Below are 23,717 nucleotides of genomic sequence, written 5' to 3' on the forward strand. Positions count from 1 at the left end.
AGAATGAGCAATTTTTACTCTTCTATGCCTCACTTCATTATAAGTTGGGCAGATTTTTGTCTGGCTCGCTCTTTTTCTTTGTGCATGTATCAAGTGGAGGATGTAGTTTAGCATTATGTCATTTTATGTATGGCTTTTATGTGCATTACTCTCTGTGTCTGAGATGCAAGGGAACAAAATAATTTGGAGGTGGTTTTTGTTCTTTTTTTCCTAGGAAAACTGAAATGCCCAGTATATCCAACAGAACTGGTGTTTGCCTTGGACACCTCTACGACACTCACTCCTGAGACATTTGAACGAATGAGAGAGATTATAATAGCAATAGTGAGTGATGCCAGAATCAGAGACAGCAACTGCCCAGTGGGAGCCAGAGTCGCTGTTGTTTCCTACAACTCGGTTACCCACCACCTGATCCACTTCTCAGAGTTTCACAACAAGAATAAGCTACTCAACGCACTAAAAATATTTCTTACCAGAGATCCTCCAGTGAACAGGACACTGGAGGTGTGATGAGATTCATTGCCAAGAATGTTTTCAAGAGAACTCTACAAGGTCCTACTGTGAGAAAAATAGCTGTGGGTTTCAGCCATGGACCAGCTGCAGATGCATCTTCTGTTAAACAAGCTGTCCTGGAGATGAGTGCAGTAGAAGTCGTTCCTGTAGTTACTGCTTTTGAAAACACACCCCATATCTCCCAAGCTTTCCTGGTAAGAAATTTACTAAACTTTTCTTCTTTATGCTCAGTAATGTTAGTTTAAAACAGGAAACCTTAAATGTATGAGGTCATGCTTACCCCACATGTAATGCTCTGGAGCATAGCGACTCACCTATATCAAACTTTGATCCAAATTCTGCACACCAGTAGCTGTCAGTTAATCTTTAGGGATGCTAATGAAAGGTGTGGAAATACTGGGGATTTTATAAGAATACCTTAGCAGACCACAACAAAGATAATGTGTGCAGACCATAAAATACATGGGTAACTTTATAGAGGAGAGATTTCATGGTCAATAACTTTCTGATTAAAGCATCTGTTACAACTCTAATACTTTGGGACTATTGACATCTGCTTATAATCCTGTGAAGCAGATCATGGAACAGCAAGTTCTCAGGTTTCTAGATGGTTCACTCTAAAATAGTAAAAACTCACAGAATGTGTTTAGTTGAAAAACCTTCAATGTACCAGCAAGCCTTGTACAATAAATGGCTAGGTGCAAATTCCTTGTTTTATCACTTGGCAAAGAAGCTACCAAAAGAGGGTGGAGTTATGGAAAATGCTTCTGATGCATAATAAATTGTTAAGAGTTAAAAACCCTCTTGTTCTTTGTACTAGCATTTCCATAGCTTTAATGTGTATGAAATATGTGTAGTAATAAATAGAAAGAAAAAAAAATCAAAGAACTAAAATATTGAACAGTAGGTAAAGCATACTAATGCTAAGTTTTTTCAAGAACTAACCACAGGAATAGTTAAGATAGCAAGAACTATTTGTGGTTTTCCTGTTGTCTGGACTTCAGGAGTCAACTCTTGTGAGGATAAAAATGTAGTGTTTTAACACTGGAGATTTCTGAAGAAGACAATTCCTCCAGTGCACCTGGAGCATGCTCCATGCCTCCTTCTTGTGGCCCTGTTACTAGATGTAAATGATCTTCATCAAGGTGATAAATGCAACATTAGTAAAGGACATCCACTTTCACTGCCAAGGATACTAGAGATTCTAAAAACAATTTCTCAGATTAAAAAGCAAGCTTTGTTTTCTAGGCCAGTGTGACATGAGAGCTTTTATTGAGGCTCCTTTTCGTCATCCTTTTGGAATGTTCTTTCCTAGAAACAAATGCAATGTGAGTAGTAAAGGAGTGTGGTCATCTCTCCCAAGGTCTGTACGTTGTGCTTTCCTGGCAAAGTGTTTCAGAAGCTCTCCTTTCTTTTCAGTGGCAAATAGTTCATGTGCTGGAATTTGTTTTTCTATGAAGTAGCTTTGAAATGAGGTTGGTGGCTTTATCTCAGAGACTGCTTTTCTTTTAATTTAAGTCTCACTTTCTTACCTAGAATCAATGCAACTAAAGATTCTTCTCTGCCTATTCCATTATCTCTTTGCTTCAAAATTCCTTCTCTAATTGTAAGACGATTGTCCTGACAGTCACTTCTACAAATGAAACGAGATCACATACTTGGAGACACAAAGTTAGGAGTAGACTTGTGTTTGTAGATTGGATTTCCAGTATTCTAGAATATGGCAGACATTGGCTGGAGTTTTGTCACAGAAATTACTTATGGCAGATCAAGGTCTGTACTCTTTTTGGTGTTTATCATGGAGGTGCCCTAAAACCATTGAAATGTCTGTGGGAACATTATGGGTCAATGTGTTTGGAACTCATGAGAGTAGAAGGAGTAATTTCCTAAAACCTTGGCTTACCAGCACTGTACTGTCTTGCTACAGACCCTTAGGTAGTTGTTTAAATACAGAATGTATAAAACAGGCCAGCTTTAGTGATGTATAGGGATGTGCATCTCAAAGGTACATCTCTGTCCAGCATCATCTTTATATCACTTGTGAAGTTGTTCATGATTAAGAATGGTGCTAAATCCTTTCCTCCCTTCTTCTTTCATGGGCTTCTAAGAAGTTATATGTACGAGGTATCATTCTGAAAAGACTTTTATGAGGGTACTCTGTCTTAAGGCTGTGTGCCTGGCAGGTGTCCTGTTTTGCTTTGTGCTGCCTCATATTGGATGAGGTTCCTTATTATGAGGAACTGGGTGAAAAAGGAATGGTGTGGAGCTTCTTCTTCAAGGGAAAAACTGTAAAATGCCACTGCTTGTCTGTTCTGGTGCCGAGCAATCTTCTCGTAAGTAGATGTGTCTGTCCTACTTTTACCTATGAGTGAATGCACATTCACTTTACAAAATAAGTTCTCAGGAACATGAGTAGCACTTTGCCACCAGATGTGCTTTCCTCTTGTGATCTTATTGCCCTTTCTCTGACACTTTTCTAAAGAAAATGGGTGAAAGGCCAATAACTGGGCTTTTGCCATCTTGCCTTAGGAGCACAGTGCAGGGAAGGGACACTGGGAAAAGGCATATTATGAGGCAGTGCATCTGACACAATTCATGCACCATTTTCACAAAGGAGAAACTGTGAAACGGCAGGAGCGTAGGAAGTCTTTGGAGCTGGAAGGTATAGTTCAGCTGAGTAGCCTGGCTACTTAGTTGGGTGTTGTGGCCCACATCATTGCAAATCTCTCCTATCCATTGTTGCAAAATCAATTATTAGAATTATGTTGTTAAGGTAGATGGCCCTTATCACTGATGACTTCAAAATCCTCAAGCCAACAAACTCTTTCTTTTGCAAAGTATGAGGTGAATCAATGGTGCCCCCATAAAGCAGCTAATGAAAATTAAAAACCTGTTGTGATGTGGTTTCTGCCCTTTTCGTATATTTTAAGTAACAAAGCTCAAAATTATTAGTAGTCACATTGCCCTGAATAGGGCATTTTGTACAAGTACTGCAGGTAAACTTTATCCTCTAGAATAAATTGCTATATACTGGAAGTTCACTAAAGTATGGATTAATTTTTATTATTCTGCTGTTTAGTTTCTGAAAGGATGTTATACTCTGGTCACTTGCTGTACAGAAAAAATATTAGAAAGGATTTCATAATTGTAGCAGTTCATTTAATACTGCCAAGTGGTCCTACAGGGAAATGGGATTTGTGTATTGTAAATGTCCTAGCAAATAATGTAATTTCATTTTATACAGAAAGGTCCAAATTCAATGACATATACTTGGCATTAAAGAATATGTTATGGAGTGAGGGTGTATTTCTATGGAATAATGTAAAAAAGATTGTGCAATAACTATAAATTTTGAGTTGAGAGATTATTTTTCTGTCTGATGAGGAATGAGAGAAAAGATATAAGAAAAAAGAATTGTGAGCAAGACATGGAAGATCTTTACATTAAGAAAATGGACCTATTGATTTAGATTGTGTTAATATTCACCAAAAATAATACGTGACCTTGCAGAAATTATAATACTGCTACATAGGAAGGATTTTATGAATTTAAAGGATGTATTTCTTCCTTTCTTCCCTACTTTATAAAGTAAAACTGTTGTTTTAAAATTGATTAGGTTATGTTTCTCTAACATGCAGTTGAAACTCATGGAGCAATGTCCAAGATTATTTTAGCCTATTAGGTTTTTATTGTGACTTGCATAATTAAATAACGTTATCTAGGAAAAAGACTTCCACATCACACGTAGTCTATTAAGAGACTATATTAGGTACAGCGGGACTCGTGTGGAAAACACCAAAGGGGGACTGTGTTTCTCATTAAGACTGAATTATTTAGCCCCATTCCTGTGTTTTCTATTGCAGATAAGTTATTTGAAATGGAAACCTCTTCCTTTTCCTCAAATGTCATGCTCAGCTTAGAGGTTTACAGATCATAGAATCATAGAATAGTTTGCGTTGGAAGGTACCTTTAAAGGTCATCTAGTCCAACCCCCCTGCAATGAGCAGGGACATCTTCAACTAGATCACATTGCTCAGAGCCCTGCCCAGCCTGACCTTGAATGTTTCCAGGGATGGGGCATCTACAACCTTTCTGGGCAACATTTTCCAGTGTTTCACCACCCTCATCATAAAAAATTTCTTTTTTATATCTAGTCTGAATGACAGTCTAGATGAGAAACTGAAGCTTACTGAATATCTCTGTTCTTGTGCATATGCCTCAGGCCTCCTCATGAGAGCAAGCCCAACAGGATCTGACCTGCCACTTCTTTCAGATTCACTAGATTTTATTTATTTCCTAAAGCATTAATTGTCTTCATCCAAAAAGGTGTCACTTCTTCCAAAAACCAATGAATTAAAAAATTAACTTTAAAATGTCACTTTAAGAGATTATGTAGTGTGGTTAAGGTATAAATACTCCGGGATCCAGCACAGATTTAAACTTTGTTCACCTTGCAAAATCACCACAAGGTGCCAGTGATCGCTGCTGCTGCTTCCTCTGTGTGAGAAGAATCACATCCTAGGCAGATGGGAAGTTTACTGTCTTTCTTCCTCCTGTAAATGTGAGGAAGTTCATTTCAAGTTGCATTTGTTAGAGTGGAGCGAGTGGTGTGAGAGGGTAAACACAGGTGGGGCACAGGCAAAACCAAAGAACTAGTTTTGCTGTTTCAGTTCTTTCTGTAAGGAAAAACAAGAGTTGTCTGGAGACAAAGTTCATAAGTGAGGATGGAAGTGATCCAAAAAGCTGGTACCCAATGATCTGGAAGCCTCTCAGGAGTTTTGGCCTAGACAGATGATATTCTGGTCATTACATTCCCTATATTTATGATAGTGAACTCAAAAATCCTCCGTTTGTTTATTCTGAAAAGAGGACTTGTTGAAGTAATTCCTGAAAGATGAACTGTAATGGCAGATACTGGGAAAGGAAGGGAGGAAGTGAGGAAGGGAGGAAAGAAGGGAAGGAGGAGGGAAGGAAGGAGATTAGTTGCTTCCCCAAAGTAACCACAGCTCTTGAAAGTATTATTGCTGTGGATAAAGCTAACTGTTCACTATCACTGCTTATCAGTGGCCTTCCCTTTAAGCTGTGAGAGAACCCAGGCAGACATCTCCATTGAGGGGTTCGTTCCTTGGCACAAGGACACATGAAAGCATGGAGCTTTTGTGGATTCAGACAAATAGTGCTATAAAAAGCATTCTGGTCTCTTTCCCATGAGGCGCATAAATATTGATATCTAGCAGAACCAGGGTGTCTGTAAGATAAGGAACTTCTTTTTAGGAGGATGTCAAAGCTCTGTGCAGTTTCATGCGTATGCCAGACTTCACTGGCAGACTTTATGACAATTTATTCACAGTTTAGTAATATATAATAATGTATGGAAACAATACATAAGCATAAATATATCTATATAAACATGTGTATGGATGTTTATGAAATGTGTAAGATTTTTGTCAATAACATGATTTGATTTTCCTTTTTGTCCATTGGTAGCTTTTAAAAATATTTTAAGAAGAAACAGCTATATTCAAATCCAAGTGTTGAAGTAATATTTTAAACAGGACAAGGAATCTGGTATTAGAAACCTTTGGTAGTGTTTTAGATAGGTCCCAACTTCGCAAGGGATCGCTTCATGTCTGAGACACAGCCATCAACTCAGATTGCTTAGTTTGCTTTTTCTGTAGATAATTTTTCTGCCTGAAGCTTTTGCCAGACATTTTGACCATGTTAAATATTTTACGTTTGAAAATCTGTGTATGATGTCATGCATTTTATCACACTCCAAGAATGCAGAATTTCCGCTGGGACCTGTCAGTTGAGGATCTAGCATGGACAGAGATAGATATGAAGTCTTTTGCTTGTTTTGCAATAGTGCTAGAAAAATGGCTTTATCTCATTTTAGGGCTTAAATAGGAACAAGTCTATATGAGATTACCACAACTGGGATATGTGCACTAATTGTCAGCAGTGCATCCCTGTTCCCCCTACCCCCCCTCCCCCCCGCAATGGGTCTTCTGGGCCAAGTTTGTGCACTAAATTTACACTTCAGCAGCAGCAAGAAATCATAGAGCACTTACTCAGCAGTACTTACCTGCTGTCTTTATTTTTTGTTTCTAGGTGGATGATTCTGGATTGTTTCAGGTGTTAAATGTTCGTGGTGCACAATATAATGAAGCGTTACAAAGATTTCAGCTCTGCACTTTGTGCTATGGTAAGACCAATACAGTATTTTGAACTGTCATTAAAGGAGAAATACAGTATTATGTAGAGTTGCCTAGTGAAGAGCAGTGAGATAAGCAAAAGAGCTGAGGCATTCTTCTGGCCTTACATAACCCTAGCAAAATTATTTGGCTTTGTTTCTTCTTAATGTGTTGAATTCCTAAAGTAGAATCTGTTTCCAGTGAACATGATTTACTGGTAAACTATCACCTGCATTGTCATGTCTGCTAAATCCATTTCAAAGGAAAATACTTAAATTGAAAAAACATGTTTGTCCACCTTAAACTTCATCAAATGTGGTGTTAAACATCTAGAGCCATTTCTTTACTCCTATCTTTCTGGGACCTTCTACCTAGGATGAGCACATGCTTTTCTTTCAGGGTATTTGAATCCTTGTCTGACCAGAATGCCTGGTTGAAAAGAATGCATTTACTTGAATTGCATCCTAAAAGCAAGTGTTAATTAAATGTAGCAGAGCAAGGCTACCAGTGTCCTTCAGCTTTAAAGCCCTGCATGACAAAGTTTACTAACCTTTAAGAAGCTGTAGCAGTGATAATCAATCCTGCCTTCTGTGAAACCAGTATCTTCCCAGACTGGTGAAGACAGGTAATAGGGCTAGAGCCGACATCCTTCTCTCTTTCCTTTTCCTTATTCTTCAGAAGATCATTTCTGGTCTTTCCATCACTATGTAAAGCTGGAGAGTACCCCTATGTATTCCTACAGGGAACACAGTGGTCAGAAAGACAGATGAAGTATTAACATGAATATCTCATTTTGTGACTCATCTAATGGTCTGATGTTCATTTGAGGTCTCCGGACTTCTTTATGATGAATCTGTGCAGTGCAGCAGCTATTAGTACACGTAACAGTGTGGGAGGAAGACTTGTTATTCTGCTGGAATCTGGACAATCTACTTGTATGTTCTGACTCTGAGTTGGATTTACTTTTCATAGAAAGTAGTTAGAAAGATTAGCAAATGTTTTAGAAGTCTTCACTGCAGTCATTTTTCAATTTTTGGAATATTGATCAACTTTGACTCCTAACCAGAGTCCTCAACAACTTGGTGAAGATCACTAATATCACAAAGACCCTCTTCTGTGAAGAACACCATTGTGAAGATTGACCCTTGTGCTTTCTGCATTACTGGGAAAAATTGCAATTCTGAAAATGCTGTTTTCTTTTCTTGACCCAAAGTTCTTTTTCAAAAAGCATTGATTTCTCCTCTTAGTGCCATAATATTTTAGGTTTCCTCAAAAAGCTTCCAGCAGTTGTATTAGTTAGGAATAACACTTCTATTTAAATAGCCACATAAATACATTCTGACATGTTGCCCAAACGATAAAAAGTTGCCCAAATGATAAAAAGTTGCTATGCTTGGTATGTGTAGTGATCTCTGTCATAACAAAAAATGAAATACCTTATCAAATACATACTGAAGTAAACAGGAGAGTTTTTGGGGTTTATTGATTTTAATGGGAAATAAGGACCTGGTTTCACATTTTTCCTAAATCTTGGTTTTTTTAAAACCTGTCCAAAAATAAACAACTATAATGTAATTAACTCTATTGCTGTGATCTTTTTTATTTCAATGGGAAATAGAACACCAATTGTTTTGCAGAACCGGGTGCATAATTATGTGTTTTGAGTCAGCCTTTGTTTTCCTAACATGCATTGAGGTCTTTCTAGTGGTTTTGTTCTTTTTTTTTTCCTTTTTTTTTTAAATCAGCCATTCTGACACTTTAGATCTGTGATCACATTCATTGTTACATATTTGCTTTTTGATTTATCAAAAAAAATGTTACTTAATCTTACATTTTTTTGCAGACAAATATAAACCAGATGCTTTTTGTGAAGGTCCCAGCCCCCGTTTACTGCGGGCATATGTGGATGCTGCATTCATTCTGGAGAGTTCACAGAGAATGAGTGGTGCTGAATTTGAGCAAGTCAAAGACTTCATGAGCAAAGCAGTCACTGCATTCAACATTTTCTCGGATCCAAAAACATCTGTTGTAGGTGATAGAATAGCTGTGGTGAGCCATGCACTGTCAGATTTCAAAGCAGGCATAAGGAAGAGGCCAGTAAAGAAAGAATTCGACTTTGTTACCTACCGCAGTAAAGACCAAATGAGAAGATATATTAAAGAATCTCTTCAACAGCTGAATGGAGAGGCTACTGTCGGCTATGCCCTACAAAGGACAATTGCTAGCATTTTCGCAGGGGCTCCCAGTCCAAGGCCACTCAAAGTTATCATCATTATATCTGCTGGAAAAACGAGTCAATGGGACAAAGGAACATTAAAAAAAAGTCCTATGACAGAAATGAACTGGAAGAGCTTGCAAGCACTCCTCTGGAACTGCATTTGGTTCAGCTTGGCAGAATCCACAAGCCTGAACTTGACTATGCAATGAGGTTTCTGAAGCCATTCATACATTTCCTCAGGAGTAAGTTATCACATCACAGGTGGTGGGGTTTTTTTATTTCCCTGTGAATTTTTCAGTATTCTGCGAAAGCACTGGATGGATAAGATTGGGGTGTACTCATGGATGTGCATTGCTGGGCATGTTATATTCATTCTCCCTTCACAGAGGTCTTCAGCCTCGTTCTTTGGGTAAAATCAGGGATTATATCCATCCTCCTTCATTCCAGGAGTCTTTATTTTGGTGACTGATATCTATAGGGCCTGTTGTTTGCCATCAGTTTCACAAAGAGTTTAGCCAGGAACAACTGATGGAATGGATATGGCTTTGATGCTGAAAGAAGCGCTGCTAAGATTGCCATTGCCATGGAACACAGCTGCTTTTTCTTTGCCTAGAAATATCCTTGATTTTGAGAAATAAATATTTGGTTATAAAAATGTTATTTTCAAAAGCACAAATAACACCAGCTTTCTCGTGCAGAGCACCCTCACCGTCAAATATTTAAGGTTCTCCATTGCCTTTAGATTCTAACATCACTGAGACCCGTGGCTTCCAATAGGATGGAAACTCCTCAGTGCAGTTCTTTGAGCGACTTTGTCCTGATCATATACTGTATTTTCAGCACGGAAAATGTATAGCTAGAGGGGAAAATCAGCCATCTTCGGGGTTGTTTAAATACAGGCCAATGGAGAATGGAATGGAATTCAGAATTCATTTTATAATGCGTATATGGAAATCCTGCTACACTGCTGGGATTTAGAAGAAAAAATTGGCTGTGGGGCTAAATGCTCTTGGAGTGAAATATTGACAAGTGCCCTGCTCCCATTAAAGATCAACTCCCTTCAGTGGGATCTAGGTACTTCTGCTTCATCACTCAGCTTTGGAAGTCCAAGACCTAACTTTTTTACTACTGTAAAAATATAAAATCTGTCTGTCAAATGAAAATGAGAACAGACTAATGATTGCCTGTATCCTCTACAAAGTGTGTTAAACTGTGAATATAGGCCACATAAAAAGACATCGGATGTTAATGTTATTTATAGACTTTGTTAGTGGCTTTTAGCTAAAAAGTCAGAACAACTTACTAAGAAAATAAATAAATAAATAATACAGTATAAATATAATCCTCACATTCATCTAAACTTAAGTTTATTTAGGTCCTTCATTTTTTCATTCAAGTTAATTGCACTTTTTCCTATTGATGGGTGCAGAATCAGACCACCATAGCATTCATCTCTCTATATATAGTGTTTGTGATAAAATTCTCACTAATATAATATATAATTCTCACTAAAGTCTGTATAAAATTAATGAAGTCATTTGATTTGCAACTATTCTTGGATAAAAGGCTAAGCTTTGCCAAAATCTTCTAAATTCCACAAAACTAATGAATTTTGTAACTGTCTTCTGAACAGGTGAGGACAACTACCCACCACAAGAGCTCAAGGCAAAGTGTAGCAGACTCTGCTTTCAGAGCCAAAGACCTGTGTAAGTACATTACATAATTATTTGAATGTCGGGGGGTTAATGGTGAATAAGATTTGCTTTCAGAGCACTCTCCTTATTGGGTCTTTTCAATGAGCTTTTTGTTTACTGGTTAAAAGTCTGCTTGACTAGCAAAGGTAAAGAGTGGAACCGGACCATAATAAACACATTAGAAATTGACAGCATACCATGTTATGTTTTAAAACAAGTCTAAAATTGTTATACAAAATTAATGATATCCCTTGTATTATTTTTGTGTTTTAAATGTACCTTTGTTGTCACCCAAAGCTATACATTGTGCCCTTCTGAAAATTTCCAAGTGCCATAATATATTTTAATATTAAAATGCTACTTTTTATTACATGAAGGCTTAAACACAATGAGAAAAGAGAAGTCAAACTGAGGAAATCAGTCACTGATGGCAGCCAATATTGTGACTCCTCCTGCCAAAGGCATTGGTTGGTTCTGAAACTGAATCAAAGTGCAAAGGGCTCACTTTCAATGCAGAGATTCAGTAGGGAACTGCTGACCAGTAGGACACACACCGGAAAAGTGCTGCAAAAGGACTGCGAGGCCAGTGTTCAGGTCAGCAAAGGAAACATGAAGGCAATATGAAGCATAAAGACTCCAAGCCATTGTCTTCAGGGTTATCTCCCTGACGCACAACTAAGAACCTTGCGAAAGTTCCTGAAATTTTCCTGATTTGCATTACTACTGTATAGACCATAAGAATCTCTGTTACATAGGCAGGCACATTGTCAGCTTATATCTACTTGTTAGGGCAGATTTAGCATGAGCCTGGGGGAGAATCTGAATTCTTGGATTAGAAAAAAATGGTGATAATAATGAGCAAAATCAAAGCTTTTGAAATCTCTTCCTCCTGCTCTTGGAGGAAAATAGCTAGAGCAGCTGGTTGAGAGTTCTTTTTTCTGTTTTCTTATGTTTAGAAACACCATCTCTTATTTGCAGTCACCCTGTTCCAAGTCTTCTCGAGCAGCAGTTCACATATATGTTACCTTGGATCATGGCTGATAATAGCAGTAACATTGACTTGCAACAATCAACTTTATTTCTTATTCTCACTAAAGTCTGTGTTTTCTTGAGAGCTACGTATACATTCTTCTGCGCTTCTGTGCACTGTGCAAAAACATTTCTAACCTTCACTCATTTTTTTTTAAACTATATATGTATCAGTTCTTAGGACTTAAATTTTCAAGAGAATTGACTGCAAACAGTCAGGAAAGAAAACATTGTTCCGATACCAAGAGAAAAAATGTATTTTCTTGTTCTGTGTATAAAGAGGTTGGAGCTCTCTTAAATGGCATCTTTTCTCCTTCTCTGTTTGCATGTGAATGATTCACATAAACCTCTGTCCATTTTCTGACAGAACCCCCTCTAAGGGGGATGGAAAGCCTGATGCTTTCTTTACCCACCTGCTGCCTCTTCCCAGCTAGCCTTTTAAAGCAGAGTTGCGTTTTGGTTTCTCTCAGTTCCATACTGTTTCCAAGATTTAATGAATACAAACTGAACAGCAGAGTAGGTATCAGAATAGTAGGTACTTAGCTAAAAGGAGCAGACCTTGTTCTGGAAAAAGTCCTGCAAATCATTCTTAACTCTTTCTTGAATTGAATTTCCTGAGAATGGGTTTTGGGGTTTTGCAATCAAATGTTAAATCGTGCTTCATAAACTTTTCCTGAATTCTTTCTAGCTTTCATGCCCTTCCCGAGGTGTGAATACCAACCACAGATACCATGTTGTAAGAAGAAAATCATCAGTACCATGAAGAGACGAAATAGCTTTCCCATGCAATTTTCTGCTATTCATCGTCCCTTAAGAATGCATTAGAATGTTTGCTGAAATCATGACCTGATGATGGCTCTTTTGAAAACTGCTAGATGAGAAGTTATTTTTAGCAGTATCTGCTATGAAAAATGATGATGAATGCAGAGAGACACTTGGTCAGTGGGAGGCCAGAAGGCTCGGATTTCAGGTCCTTCAGAAAGAGATTTAGAGAGAGTGTATCAGACTGCATCAGATTAATTGCAGATGGAGCTCATGGATTCTCCACTTTCCATATCGTTAGCTTTTTCATTTTTCTTTTCTCCTGGATCCTTAAGAGGGGAAAGTGGGTTGTGTTTCGTTGTTAGGAACTACAACGCTCCACAGTGATGAGAGATGTTTTATTCCCATCTATTTCCATCACAGGGTCCTACAGGAGCACTCATTAAGTCTGTGGGCTCAATCAAGCATATGAGTTGGAACAAGATTTTCTCAACTAAATACTGGCTATCTTAAATACAAAAAGCATGCAGAAGATGGGGAGAAATAACTAAAGACATAAATTTCTGTCTTCACAAGGAGATGTTTTAGTTTGCTTTGCTTCTCAGATGTCTAGGAAGGGCAACAGGAATGTGCTCCCCTTAAAAGGCACCCAGTAACCTGAAGACAGACAGAAGCAGTTCATGATTTTAGTCTGGAAGTACACTGCATTCTGGAGAGATGTCTTTTTCTCTTCAATGTTTCGGAGAACAAGATCACTAGAAAGATATTTGTTTCGAAATTACAGTACCTATCTCTCATGCCTCAGAGAACTAAAAGATTGCCATTGCTTTGAGAAATCTGAAAATGTATTTGAGGTCTGATGTTGATATGTAGCCTCTGTACTGCACAGATGAGGCTATTGAAAAGCTGCATTCTACCACAGTGTTGAGTTCATCTGGGCTTTTTACTGATGCTAACAGATTTGCAAGGTGCCGTGAACTGTGTTTTATTTTTTCTGTTGTTGTTATTAAGTTACATTGCAGGATTTCCATTTATCTCAACGGCTCTGCTATAACATGTATATACGTCCTCATTAAAATGTTCTGCACAGAAAGCATCCATAGAACAATTTATTTCAGATGAAAGAGAACTGCAAAGTAAAAATTAAATTTGGTGTCTTTGTGGGATAGCATGTGTATATCCCCTTTGCAATTTACAGCATCATTCATGCCTCACAAAATGGAATTGTTCCTCAGAGGTGCAAGAATCTGGGAAATGTGAGGTTAGAGTGCAAGAAAAAAGAGTTTTCTTTATCTTCTAAATATCCTTGCGAGGAGCTGGGCCTTAATGGAGTTCCGATACAGAAAAACAGAAGAGATTTGTGAAGAGAGAACACATTTGTTGCATTTGAGTTATGTAATTTCAAGTCAGCATAAAAATGAAAAGCATACTGACTGCTCAAAGGTTGCACATTTCATGAAGATTCACATAATAATTTTGATAAATTAACAGCTAGAAATGAGTGTGTGCCTTAGCACTTTATAACTTCTTAATTGTAATATGTCCAACACAAAATATCAGCTTCTTTTTATAGATAAAGCTAAAAATCTCAGGAAAATAAGGAGTCCATTCTGATATCATTAAAATTACCAACTACTTCACACATTACATTCTTTAATTTGGAACTGTGCTGTACCCAATATGACATGGAAGAAAGGTTTTAAAATTGTGCTCCAAAACAAAAAATATTTTAACTATATCAGAATTGCCAGTAGAAATACCTTAGGTATGTCATATATCTATAATAATGTGTTTCTTGCTGGTCTAAATTTCTCTTAAAAATAAGTTACTGGACCTATTTTACAAAAGGAGTCTAACATTAGCTTTATAGAAGATATTCTTTTTCATGTTATTTCTGTAAAAGAAGAATTGGGTCTGGGTATTCATAAAGGACTGGTTACTGTTTCTTTTATTAAGCTATAAGAAACTGTAAGGTGAGTATGGGGGAATAAGGAAACAGTACACTATCCATTCTACTGTTCAAGAGGTCTTTTCTAAAGAAGATGGGGTAGAGAATGAACACCACAACATTTGAAAAAATGCTTTCTCCTGTGCAAAGTTCCTTGGTTTTGTTCTTTGTTCATTTAAATAAGAAAGAAAGAAAAAAAAAAAAAAAGAAGAAGAAGAGTTAATACTCTAACTGAAAACAGTTGCATCCTTGGCCAGGCTGGGAGGGTAAGGAGGAAAAGGCTGGAAAGTGGGGTTCTCCCATTCTGTTCTCTGCCAGCTGTCCTGCTTCTGCCCATAAGCATATTCTCAGCATCCTTTCCTCTTCTCTTTCCTTGCTCTTTCACAGCACAGTTCAACACTGAAATCCATTTAATTTATAGTTCTGCCAGTTTTTGGTAGAAGAAAAAACCCTTCTCTTTGCTCTATCACAGTCAAAGAAAATAATTCAAAAAATGACTGATCGTTTATAATAAGAAATTTGCATCTATTTTAACTATTTCGCAAAAACCAAAACCACACAAACAAAACCTCAACAAAGTACTTGGAGACGTATTAATTCTGTGCCATAGCTGAAGTTAAGTTGTTTGATCCCTCTGCTCCTATCTTTGTGAAACTTGCCATTGATTCTTGCTTCACATGTCTTAACATGGCTAGCATAGAAGCACTTGGACTTTCTTGACGATAATTGCACTGTAAAACCTAAGGAATATCTAAAATGAAATGGATGGATATAATCGTCCATTGCCATGGCTGGGTATATGCAATGTGTCTCCTGGACAGCACAGGTTGCAGCTGAGCTCGCACCCTTCCTCTCAATGGGGCATTAAATTTGTCTCTAGCCTCTGTACTGCTGGTCATCTTTGTAAAGTCTGCAGGAACTTCACAACTTTGAGACCTCTACCTGTCTGTCACATTTAGTTGAAATTGGCCAACATGTTCATAATTCTACTGTGGCAAGATAGACAGACAGACACTGTAATAATATTAACCTTATTTTTATTGGAAAGAAGCTAAAAAAAATGTAGAAAACCATGATCAGTGCACTCCACCCTCACTTCTCAAAATGGCCAAATTTTCATTGTACATATGGAAAACTTTATTTTTAAAACTAACTCAGTTCATCAGATTCTGAAGAATTTTACAGGACGTCATATTTTTAAACTAAAAATGAAACCTGGATTGAAGCAGGAAAGGGATTTCCAGCTAATTTTCTCTGACTAAAATGTCCAAAAAATTTCTGGCCCAGAAATTTATTTCATAATTTATGTCATATATTACTAAGCTTGTGGTTCTGGATCTTTGCTGCATTTCTGTGGGAGCAGTGTCAAGCAGCCCAGCATTACTAAGCTTGTGGTTCTAGATCTTTGCTGCCTTTCTGTGGGAGCAGTGTCAAGCAGCCCAGTGCTGTCTTCCGTGTTGGTCACCTCATTACTTTAGCAGAAAAAGAATTTGTGATAAGAAGCCTGGGAAAACGTTAATGCAAATAAAAGAACAATGTAGCACACGATTTTAAAGCAAAAAAAAAAAAAATTGCCATGGTGTTTCTGACCAGCTCACGAGACATCATTACATCCGTGGGTTGTACAGATATCTCATACTGTTCATGCTTTAAGCTCTGAATTTCCTGAGTCCTTCATGCTTGCTGTGAAGGTAACCACAGCACTACTTGTGATTATATGATTTCCTGTGGCTGGTTTGTACTGGCTGACTCACTCTAGCATAATTTTTGAGAACACATTCAGAAAACACAATGCAATATAAAATGCTCATTTTCTCCAAACGATACAGAAAAACCAATAGGTGTCCCAGCATGGTCTTTCTTGTTCTGTGATACACTGAATGCATGGACTTTTGTGGAACATATAACTTTTCACTATGAGGAATGAAGTAGACTTGCGTGTGATGGAAAAGCGTCATTGAATGCCAGGGGCTTTTTCTTTCACTAAATCTTTTTATGGCTTAAGACATAAGAGCCTTTTCCTGCTTCAGTCTTAGATTAAAATTTTGGCTTGTGCTAGTTAATACAAAACGAAACATTTATGCATGTTACCTCTTTATTGTAAGATAATGATTTACGAATTTTAAAAGTCAAGTGTTCTGTCTCCCTAGGCAATCCTCTTTTCATTCTACCCTGTATATTTCACACAGCTGACATTTAGAAATAGATTCTTTTCAAAATTTGCTTTTACAAACCATCCAGGAGAGTTTCCTCATTTTACACATTATCTTTATTTCTGTTTTCACTTCTGCTACTCTTTTTTTCTTGGTTTTATTTAGTTTTCAGATACTAAAGCACTCTTGCAATTTTTGTTTGAGAAGTCATTCTTTTAAAACCAGGTACAAGCAAGATATCAAAAAGAAGGATTTTTTAAATGTTGTTTGAAATAGATGCCTTTGCTCAGGTATCCCAGAATTGCAAGAAGTAGTAATAAAAATGGTTATGTCCAAACCTGGTTAGTAATAAACTCAAGGGAGTGAAGAAGAGAAGACTGAACTGCATTCTGGCGGCTGCTGCTGGCAATAAACTAGATGGTTAGGACCTGACTTTCATTTCGACCTTTTTCTAAGCATTCTGCCCTCTTTGGCACAAGCACAGCTTTCACTGCAATCATATAAACCATGTCAGAAGGGGACCCTCTATACTGCATCTCACTGGCAGATCTGATATTTACACAGAACTGCCAAGGTAAATCTCATCTTGAAGAGGTTAGTGGGAAGCCCAAGCTCGTATTTTTAATAAAAAATTTTGACATTCTGAGGACAATAAAAGACAATTGGGTCCTTGCCATCACCACTCCTGAATATGGTAAGTTCTATGATTTACTGTAACTCATGTTGATCTGTGTATTTATGAATTCATTTCACACTCAATGGTCAGTATTTTAATGAGGTGAACAACTAAATGTGTTTTGTTCTTGCAATGCTACCTTTTCACGCAATGTGTACATGGATGAAGTTAATTTCATTTGCATTTTAGCCCATCTGACCCAGTTGCCTTCAAAGATGTAATATTCTCTTTATGATGATCTGCAACAGTAACATCAACCATCCCTGGTTTGGGTTTTGAGAGCAAAATTGTCTGTAACTCAGTTTGCTTGCATAATTCTCAGTTCTTTGACTCCCCTGTGATTTTTAGCTACACTCTTCTTGTCCTCTTCTTTCTTTCCGTAAATCCTTGAAAGACCACTTTCTTTGGCAGATCCTTTCTTTCCTGTGTACCTAAGAATACTGACTTTCTTCTTAATTATGCTAGCAAAGTCTCTTGTGACACAGTCTCTTGCCAAGAGACTGTACTTGGTCTCTCTTACCAAATCACTTCTAGGTAATACCCATGGAATATATTGTAATAATATTCCATTTCAGTTTCTTCTAGTTTCTGATTCTCATCTTCAAAGCCCTGTTTTTACAGATACATGTAGATTATGGTTTTATGCGTAATTATCTCCTTTGAAGCTGACCCTTTGAAGAAATCAATGAGCAATGGAAGTCATAAGGCGAGAAAACAGGTTTCATTTCAGTCATTACCACTACCCTGCAGTTGAGAGTATGAATGCCAAAATGGTGTCAGCTGGAATAGAAGAGTCTCTTGGAGACTCCAACCAACACAGCACAATCTCATCACAGTGGAGGATGAAAACCAGTGATTTTTAACACTTTACTTTTCCCCCTCCTTGGTGGAGAAGAAAATCTGGACCATTATTCCCACAGGTAGAAATAGAACTTTTGCTTCTGCTTTCAGAGCTGCTGCCAGCTTTACTTTACTTGCAGTGCTAATGGTTTTCCCTCTCTTCCAGTATCGATGGCACCTGGCTGCCTTAGGGCAGCTTGTCTAATTTTGACAAGAAGTGAATTACCTGAGCAAAGCTGCCCCATTGCTTTCTCTATGGTCAGGTTATACTCCCCCATGAGAGTTTAAAGTTGGAAGGCAAGGGGATTTGTGATCCTGGCTGGGTTTGTAAAATCTCAGACTAGTCAGGTAATTTGTAACAATCTTGTTAACATTGAAACACTTCTGTTTGATGGAAGACTGAATTCCATTCAGGAAGCTGTTTAAATAAAAATACAATTTTCTCTTCCATTGTACAGAAACCTGTGCACACAAATAAAATGATGTTTTTTTCACAGGCCATTCCTGTCAGAAAATTCATGCTAGAGTTATTGCAAAATCATTTCTTTAATTTTCAACATGCCATTTTTTTATATAGCAGTTTTGTGATTATTAGCCCTTAATGGATTCTTTTTGGCTCTGAATCTATTTAAGTATTATTTGAATACAAGCAAACCTTTGGTGTTCACAACAGCTCAAAGCAATGAGCTTCATTGCTTAATTACCTGCTTTATGAAATAGTACCTTCTTTTGTACATGTTTATCTCATCTTTTATTTGATACCCTATAGTTCTCGCATTATGAGAGCAAGCAAATAGTTATTGCCTATTCAGTTTTCCCTGTGTCATTGCTTATTTACAGATCTCTGTCACCTCTTTCTTTGGGCTTCTATTTTCCAGATGCAGACTCCTAGTTTAGTTAATTATTCCTCATATGGAAACCATTCTTTACCCAGACTTTCTCTGTGCCTCCCATAGTTGTATTACATATATTTTCATTATTAGGGGGAAGTACTGCACACATTATTCACAGTAAGAGGGCACCATGGATTTGTTCATTGGTGTATTATCCTATTCTTTCCCTGATAATTCCTAACATTCATTTTAACTTGTGGATCAATACCGAGCAATGAGTTCAGGTTTTTACAGGACTGTCTGTATTAACTCCAATATTTTTTTTCCCTGAATAGGACTAACCTATTCAGGACTCATTCAGGACTGCTCATTATGAACACAAAGTTAAGACTGGTCTGTGTTTACCATGTGCACCACATTTACCCGCAAAGAATTTCATTTGACATGGAATCATTCAGTCATCCACTATCATGAAATACTTCTGTAACATTTTTGCAGTCAGTTTTAATTCCTACTATTCCAAGTAACTTACCGTCTTCAGCCACTTTGGGCACGTCACTGTTCCCTTCTTTTTTCTGAGTCACTGAAAACATTATGAAAACACAGGTCTAAGCACAAATCCACATGTGTCTCTACTGATAGCTTTCCTCCACTGGGAAAACTGGTCTATTCCTAATCTCACTTACTGTATTTTAACTAGTATTAAATAACTGTAATTAATTTAATAACTGTATTCAACAATGTTAATCTGTGAGAAGATTTTATATCGGGTGACAATGTTAATTATTTTTGGAAGGCTTTCATTGGGGAACTTTTCAAAATCGTTCTGGAAATCCAGGACAATCAGGCAGACCTGTATTGTTCACATGGCTAGTAATTCTTTCAAAGATAGGTTTATGATAAAAGACTTCACCTTACAAGTTGACTCTTCCTCGATAGAGCACATTTATCGATGTCTCTACCAACTCTGCTCCTTTTTATAATTCATACTAGTTTGCCTACTGCATACATTATGCTGGTCTATAAACTCCCCAGAATTTTTCTGTAAGACCTGATGTCAATTCTGCCAATTTTTGCCCTTCTAGTACTAGAGCAGTTTTAAGCAAGAGGCTGCAAACCATAGTTAGCAGTTCAACTGTTTCATTCCTGATGCCCTTTAAAACATGTCACCCTTTAGATGAGTATTTTCTGCTCTTGGCAATTCAACTACTATTTGAAACCTCTCCTACCAAGTTGGCAGATGTTTCAGGCAGGCAGATCCCCTGGCACATCACCTACATGTGCAGAACACGGACAGGATTCTAGCATAGGAACCTGCCTGAACTCCTCCGTGGGGAACCCAGCTGCAAAATACCCATTCAATTATCTGCCATGGCCTTGTTTTCTTTGAAATCTTCTTTTATACGTTCATCTATCACTGGCCATACAGACTCTGTCAGATTCTCATTCCTGATGTATTTGAAAAAGGGTTTATTATTTGTTTTTATGTCTTACAGACTTTTTTTCCTAAGAATATATTTTGCCTTGCTTTATTGTATTTTTACACATGGTTTCCAAAGTTTCTTTTTATCTATTTTCTATGTTACTGTAATTTATGCCTTTTGAAGGGTTTCTTTTACCTCATAGTAGCCTTTCTTATGCTGGTGTGAATGTGTTGTCTAAAAATGTTATCTTTGTTGAAATGTCACATGGCAGTAGGATGTCATCATCATGGCAGTTAAATGGAGTCTTTCATTGATGGGCTTTCCACCTTTGCAGCCCCTGTAATTTCCTTTAACACACCATAGATGGCATCACCTTTCTGGTAAGACAGTCTATGCTCTCTTTTGATGGGATTCTGTCTCTTCAGCCTCCCTTTTGAGTTTTGCCAACTTCTGCCCCAGGCTTAATCTGGGATACAAAGCTTTTATTGACATCAACTCAGGGAAAATGTCACTGCAAATATCATACTCTTTCACATCTATTCTCCACTCCCCTAGTCTTTCCTTTAAATATTTTGCCAAAACCTGTTTAGTTTTTACTGTCAGCAACATGGTATCATTTTAGTTTAAATGAAGACCATCTTCCCTGAACAAGCTACAAAAGTTCCCCTCAGTACGCACTGAATCTCGGTTCTTCCTCCTTACACCATTTTTCCATCAAGATATCGTCTCTTTCTGGCAGTATGCATGATTCTGGAAAATAATTTTGGAAAATATTACTGTGCCAGTCCTGGCCCTTTACCTCCTTTTTAAAAGCCCAAATTTTGACTCTGTAACATGTTTCTTATCGTTAAATCTGTTGTAGCTGTCCACACAATGATTCAACCACCGAGCCCTCTCCAAATTTCCTAAGAGCCCATCTGGACACCTTGTATTATATTTGCACAGTGACCAGAAAAGCCACCCTCCAGTTGTCTTCGACATTACAACCTGGCTATCTTCTAGAGATGCTATCAGCTGGGGTCCCCATTCCACACTGCTTCATTTGGTTTTGGTTGTCTTTTTGCTGCCTGGGCCTGTCTGACTTCTCTTGTTTTGACTTAACTCTGCTCTTAAGGATGGAGACAATGATGTCAGCTCCTTGCTCCTGCAGTTAAACTGCCCTTTACTTGTTGGCTCACTGTATGCTTTATCTGAGCCATGGGAATTTTCTGGCTCGCACATTTACATATGTAGCAGGACTTCTATACCAAAGACAACCTAGCAAGGCTGCTTTCCTTGATTAGCTGTAAGTGCTTCTATTTAATTAAGGATGATTAATTGGTTGTCACAATGTCCCATATCTTTGTGCAAAATTCCTAAGCCAGTTTTGTACTTCAGAGTTTGGGATTAGTCTAGCCAGCTGCTTGAAATGTGTAGATGTGTTTTGAACTCTGAGTGAAACACCAAGTTCCTGGGCTCTAAGATGCTTTCAATGAAATACTGATGAAACCTGCTGAGTTGTATCTGCTGTTTCTCTAGGCTTGGGAAGGAGCATAAGGACTGAATCAATGTTGCTACTGTGAGAACATGGATTAAAATTAAAGACAGATCCTGAATCATGAGGGTAAATTAGCACTTCCACTTTAGACAGAAGCCTTCCCTGTTACAGGGAACATAGTGAGTTAGTAGGTGGAAAATCTATGTTACTAGTAGAGTAGTATTCATTAAAGATATAAGAGTTTTGATAAGTATTATTGATTAACACCATTTTGTTTTCCTTTTTTGGTTAGCTTGGAAAACTGAGTATCATTTATGACAATTTAAAGTTTATTTATTCATATTGTAACATGTTTTAAGCAAAGCTAAACATGCTAAAACCCACTAGCTAAATCCTGCTTTTGTCTAAACTGGTACCTGGGTTTCACCAGCTCCCGACAGCTCCACTACAGCCAGTCTGTGGAAGGCAGAGCTTAATAGTGGCAGTTGTGTAGGGGGATCAATCATTATACTCCTTGTCTGTCATCTCACCATTTGTTAATTTATTAAATATTTCCTCTAAGAGCTAGAAACTTTTCCTTTTTTTCTCACTTCATGGCCTCTCTGTGAGCTTTCTTTGTTGCTACTGTAAATTTTAATATAGCCGTTGGCCTTGCTTTACCTCTGTTAATGAGGTCTTATTTTAAATACATATTTTGTCTGTTTCTGTCATCTTTTGCATCCAGGCTGCTTAGGGAAATGCAGATTAATGATTGGTTTTCTTCCACCCTCTGACTGTCTTCCTCTCAGCCTTTTGCAGTTCCCTGCCATCATCACCTGACTCTCTGTTCCCTCTTCTGAAGGTGCATCAAAACTTAGTTATTCTGATAAATCAAAGAAATAACCTGACATTAACAAAATGAAATTTAAAGGAGACGAACACAAGGCACCACTCTTAACAGGGAGGAATTGTGTGAATGAAGATGAATAGCAGCAGCAACAATACAGAAGGATTTGGTTGCTTCAGCGGTCAGGAAGCAAATCTGTCTCAACAGCGCAATGTGATGAAAGCCCCAGATCTCTCCCCGCAGTGCATTGACCGAACTGTTCTACATTAGACACAGAAATGAATGAGCTTTGTGTACCTGGAGCACGGTGGCAGCTTGTTAGGTGCCACACAGCATGGAAAATGTAGACAGACGGCACTTAGCCCAGGGAAGAGCAACAGAAGTGACATAAGGAAGGACTGAATAATTTGAGTTCACTTAGCCTAAAGATAAAGGAGGTGTAGGAAGGAATAGCAATGGGCATGATAACAGTCTTCTCAGTGGTATCTTGAAGACGAAAAGTGAAGTGCAAAGCAAGAAGAAATCTGCAAAATTTATAGCAGAAGATGTAAATCAGACATGAAAGGGAAGAGGCAAGGGTCATCGAGAGTAGAGTAAATCAATGCTTGCTGGGGAGGCTGTGGACTTTCCTTTTCTGGCGGGCTCATAAGAACATACTATACAAATGTCTCTCAGGGACAGTATAGGTATATTGATCCTGCTTCAGTCACAGGACACACTGGATGAGCTCTTTCCTTCTTTCTTTTAGAATTCCTGATCTCCCTGTATTTCCTTAAGCTGCCTTATTCCCTGCTCCTGACTGTCCTGCCTTTCCTACTAAATTAGCCAGTCGTTAATGCTATCCCAGTTCTTTCTTGGAGATGCTGTAACTGCAGTCATTGAAAACACTGACATGGATTTGGGCAAGTAAATGAGCTCTACACCTTGAAAGCTTCTTTGCTAGGAACTGTACAAGTGTTATAAGCTGATAAGCACAGCTCTGTGCAGGGAGTAATGTTACTGTTTAAGAAGCTATTGTGTCTCCAGAAAATTGTCCTTCCCTGAACCCTCAGAAATGAAGTGCTGCAGAATTCCCTCTTTGCCCCTGTCTACAGTGCAGCATGGTTGTCTTTTCCTTGCCCTGATCTGAA

The 23,717-nt window shown here is 37.9% G+C and overlaps 1 protein-coding gene across 1 annotated transcript; it reads left to right on the top strand.

The window, feature by feature from the left end:
* Positions 1-214: 214 nt before the first annotated feature.
* On the top strand, positions 215-9,134 carry LOC104080665 (collagen alpha-6(VI) chain-like; the record flags this gene model as incomplete). Its single annotated transcript, XM_009583142.1, is given in 4 exon segments — positions 215-460; positions 463-707; positions 6,625-6,718; positions 8,551-9,134. Coding segments are annotated over 4 exon segments (1,169 nt in total), but the record flags the coding sequence as incomplete, so codon positions are not given.
* Positions 9,135-23,717: the final 14,583 nt, after the last annotated feature.

The sequence above is a fragment of the Fulmarus glacialis genome, unplaced genomic scaffold, assembly GCF_000690835.1.
Source record: "Fulmarus glacialis isolate BGI_N327 unplaced genomic scaffold, ASM69083v1 scaffold5108, whole genome shotgun sequence".
NCBI classification, from domain to species: Eukaryota; Metazoa; Chordata; class Aves; order Procellariiformes; family Procellariidae; genus Fulmarus; species Fulmarus glacialis.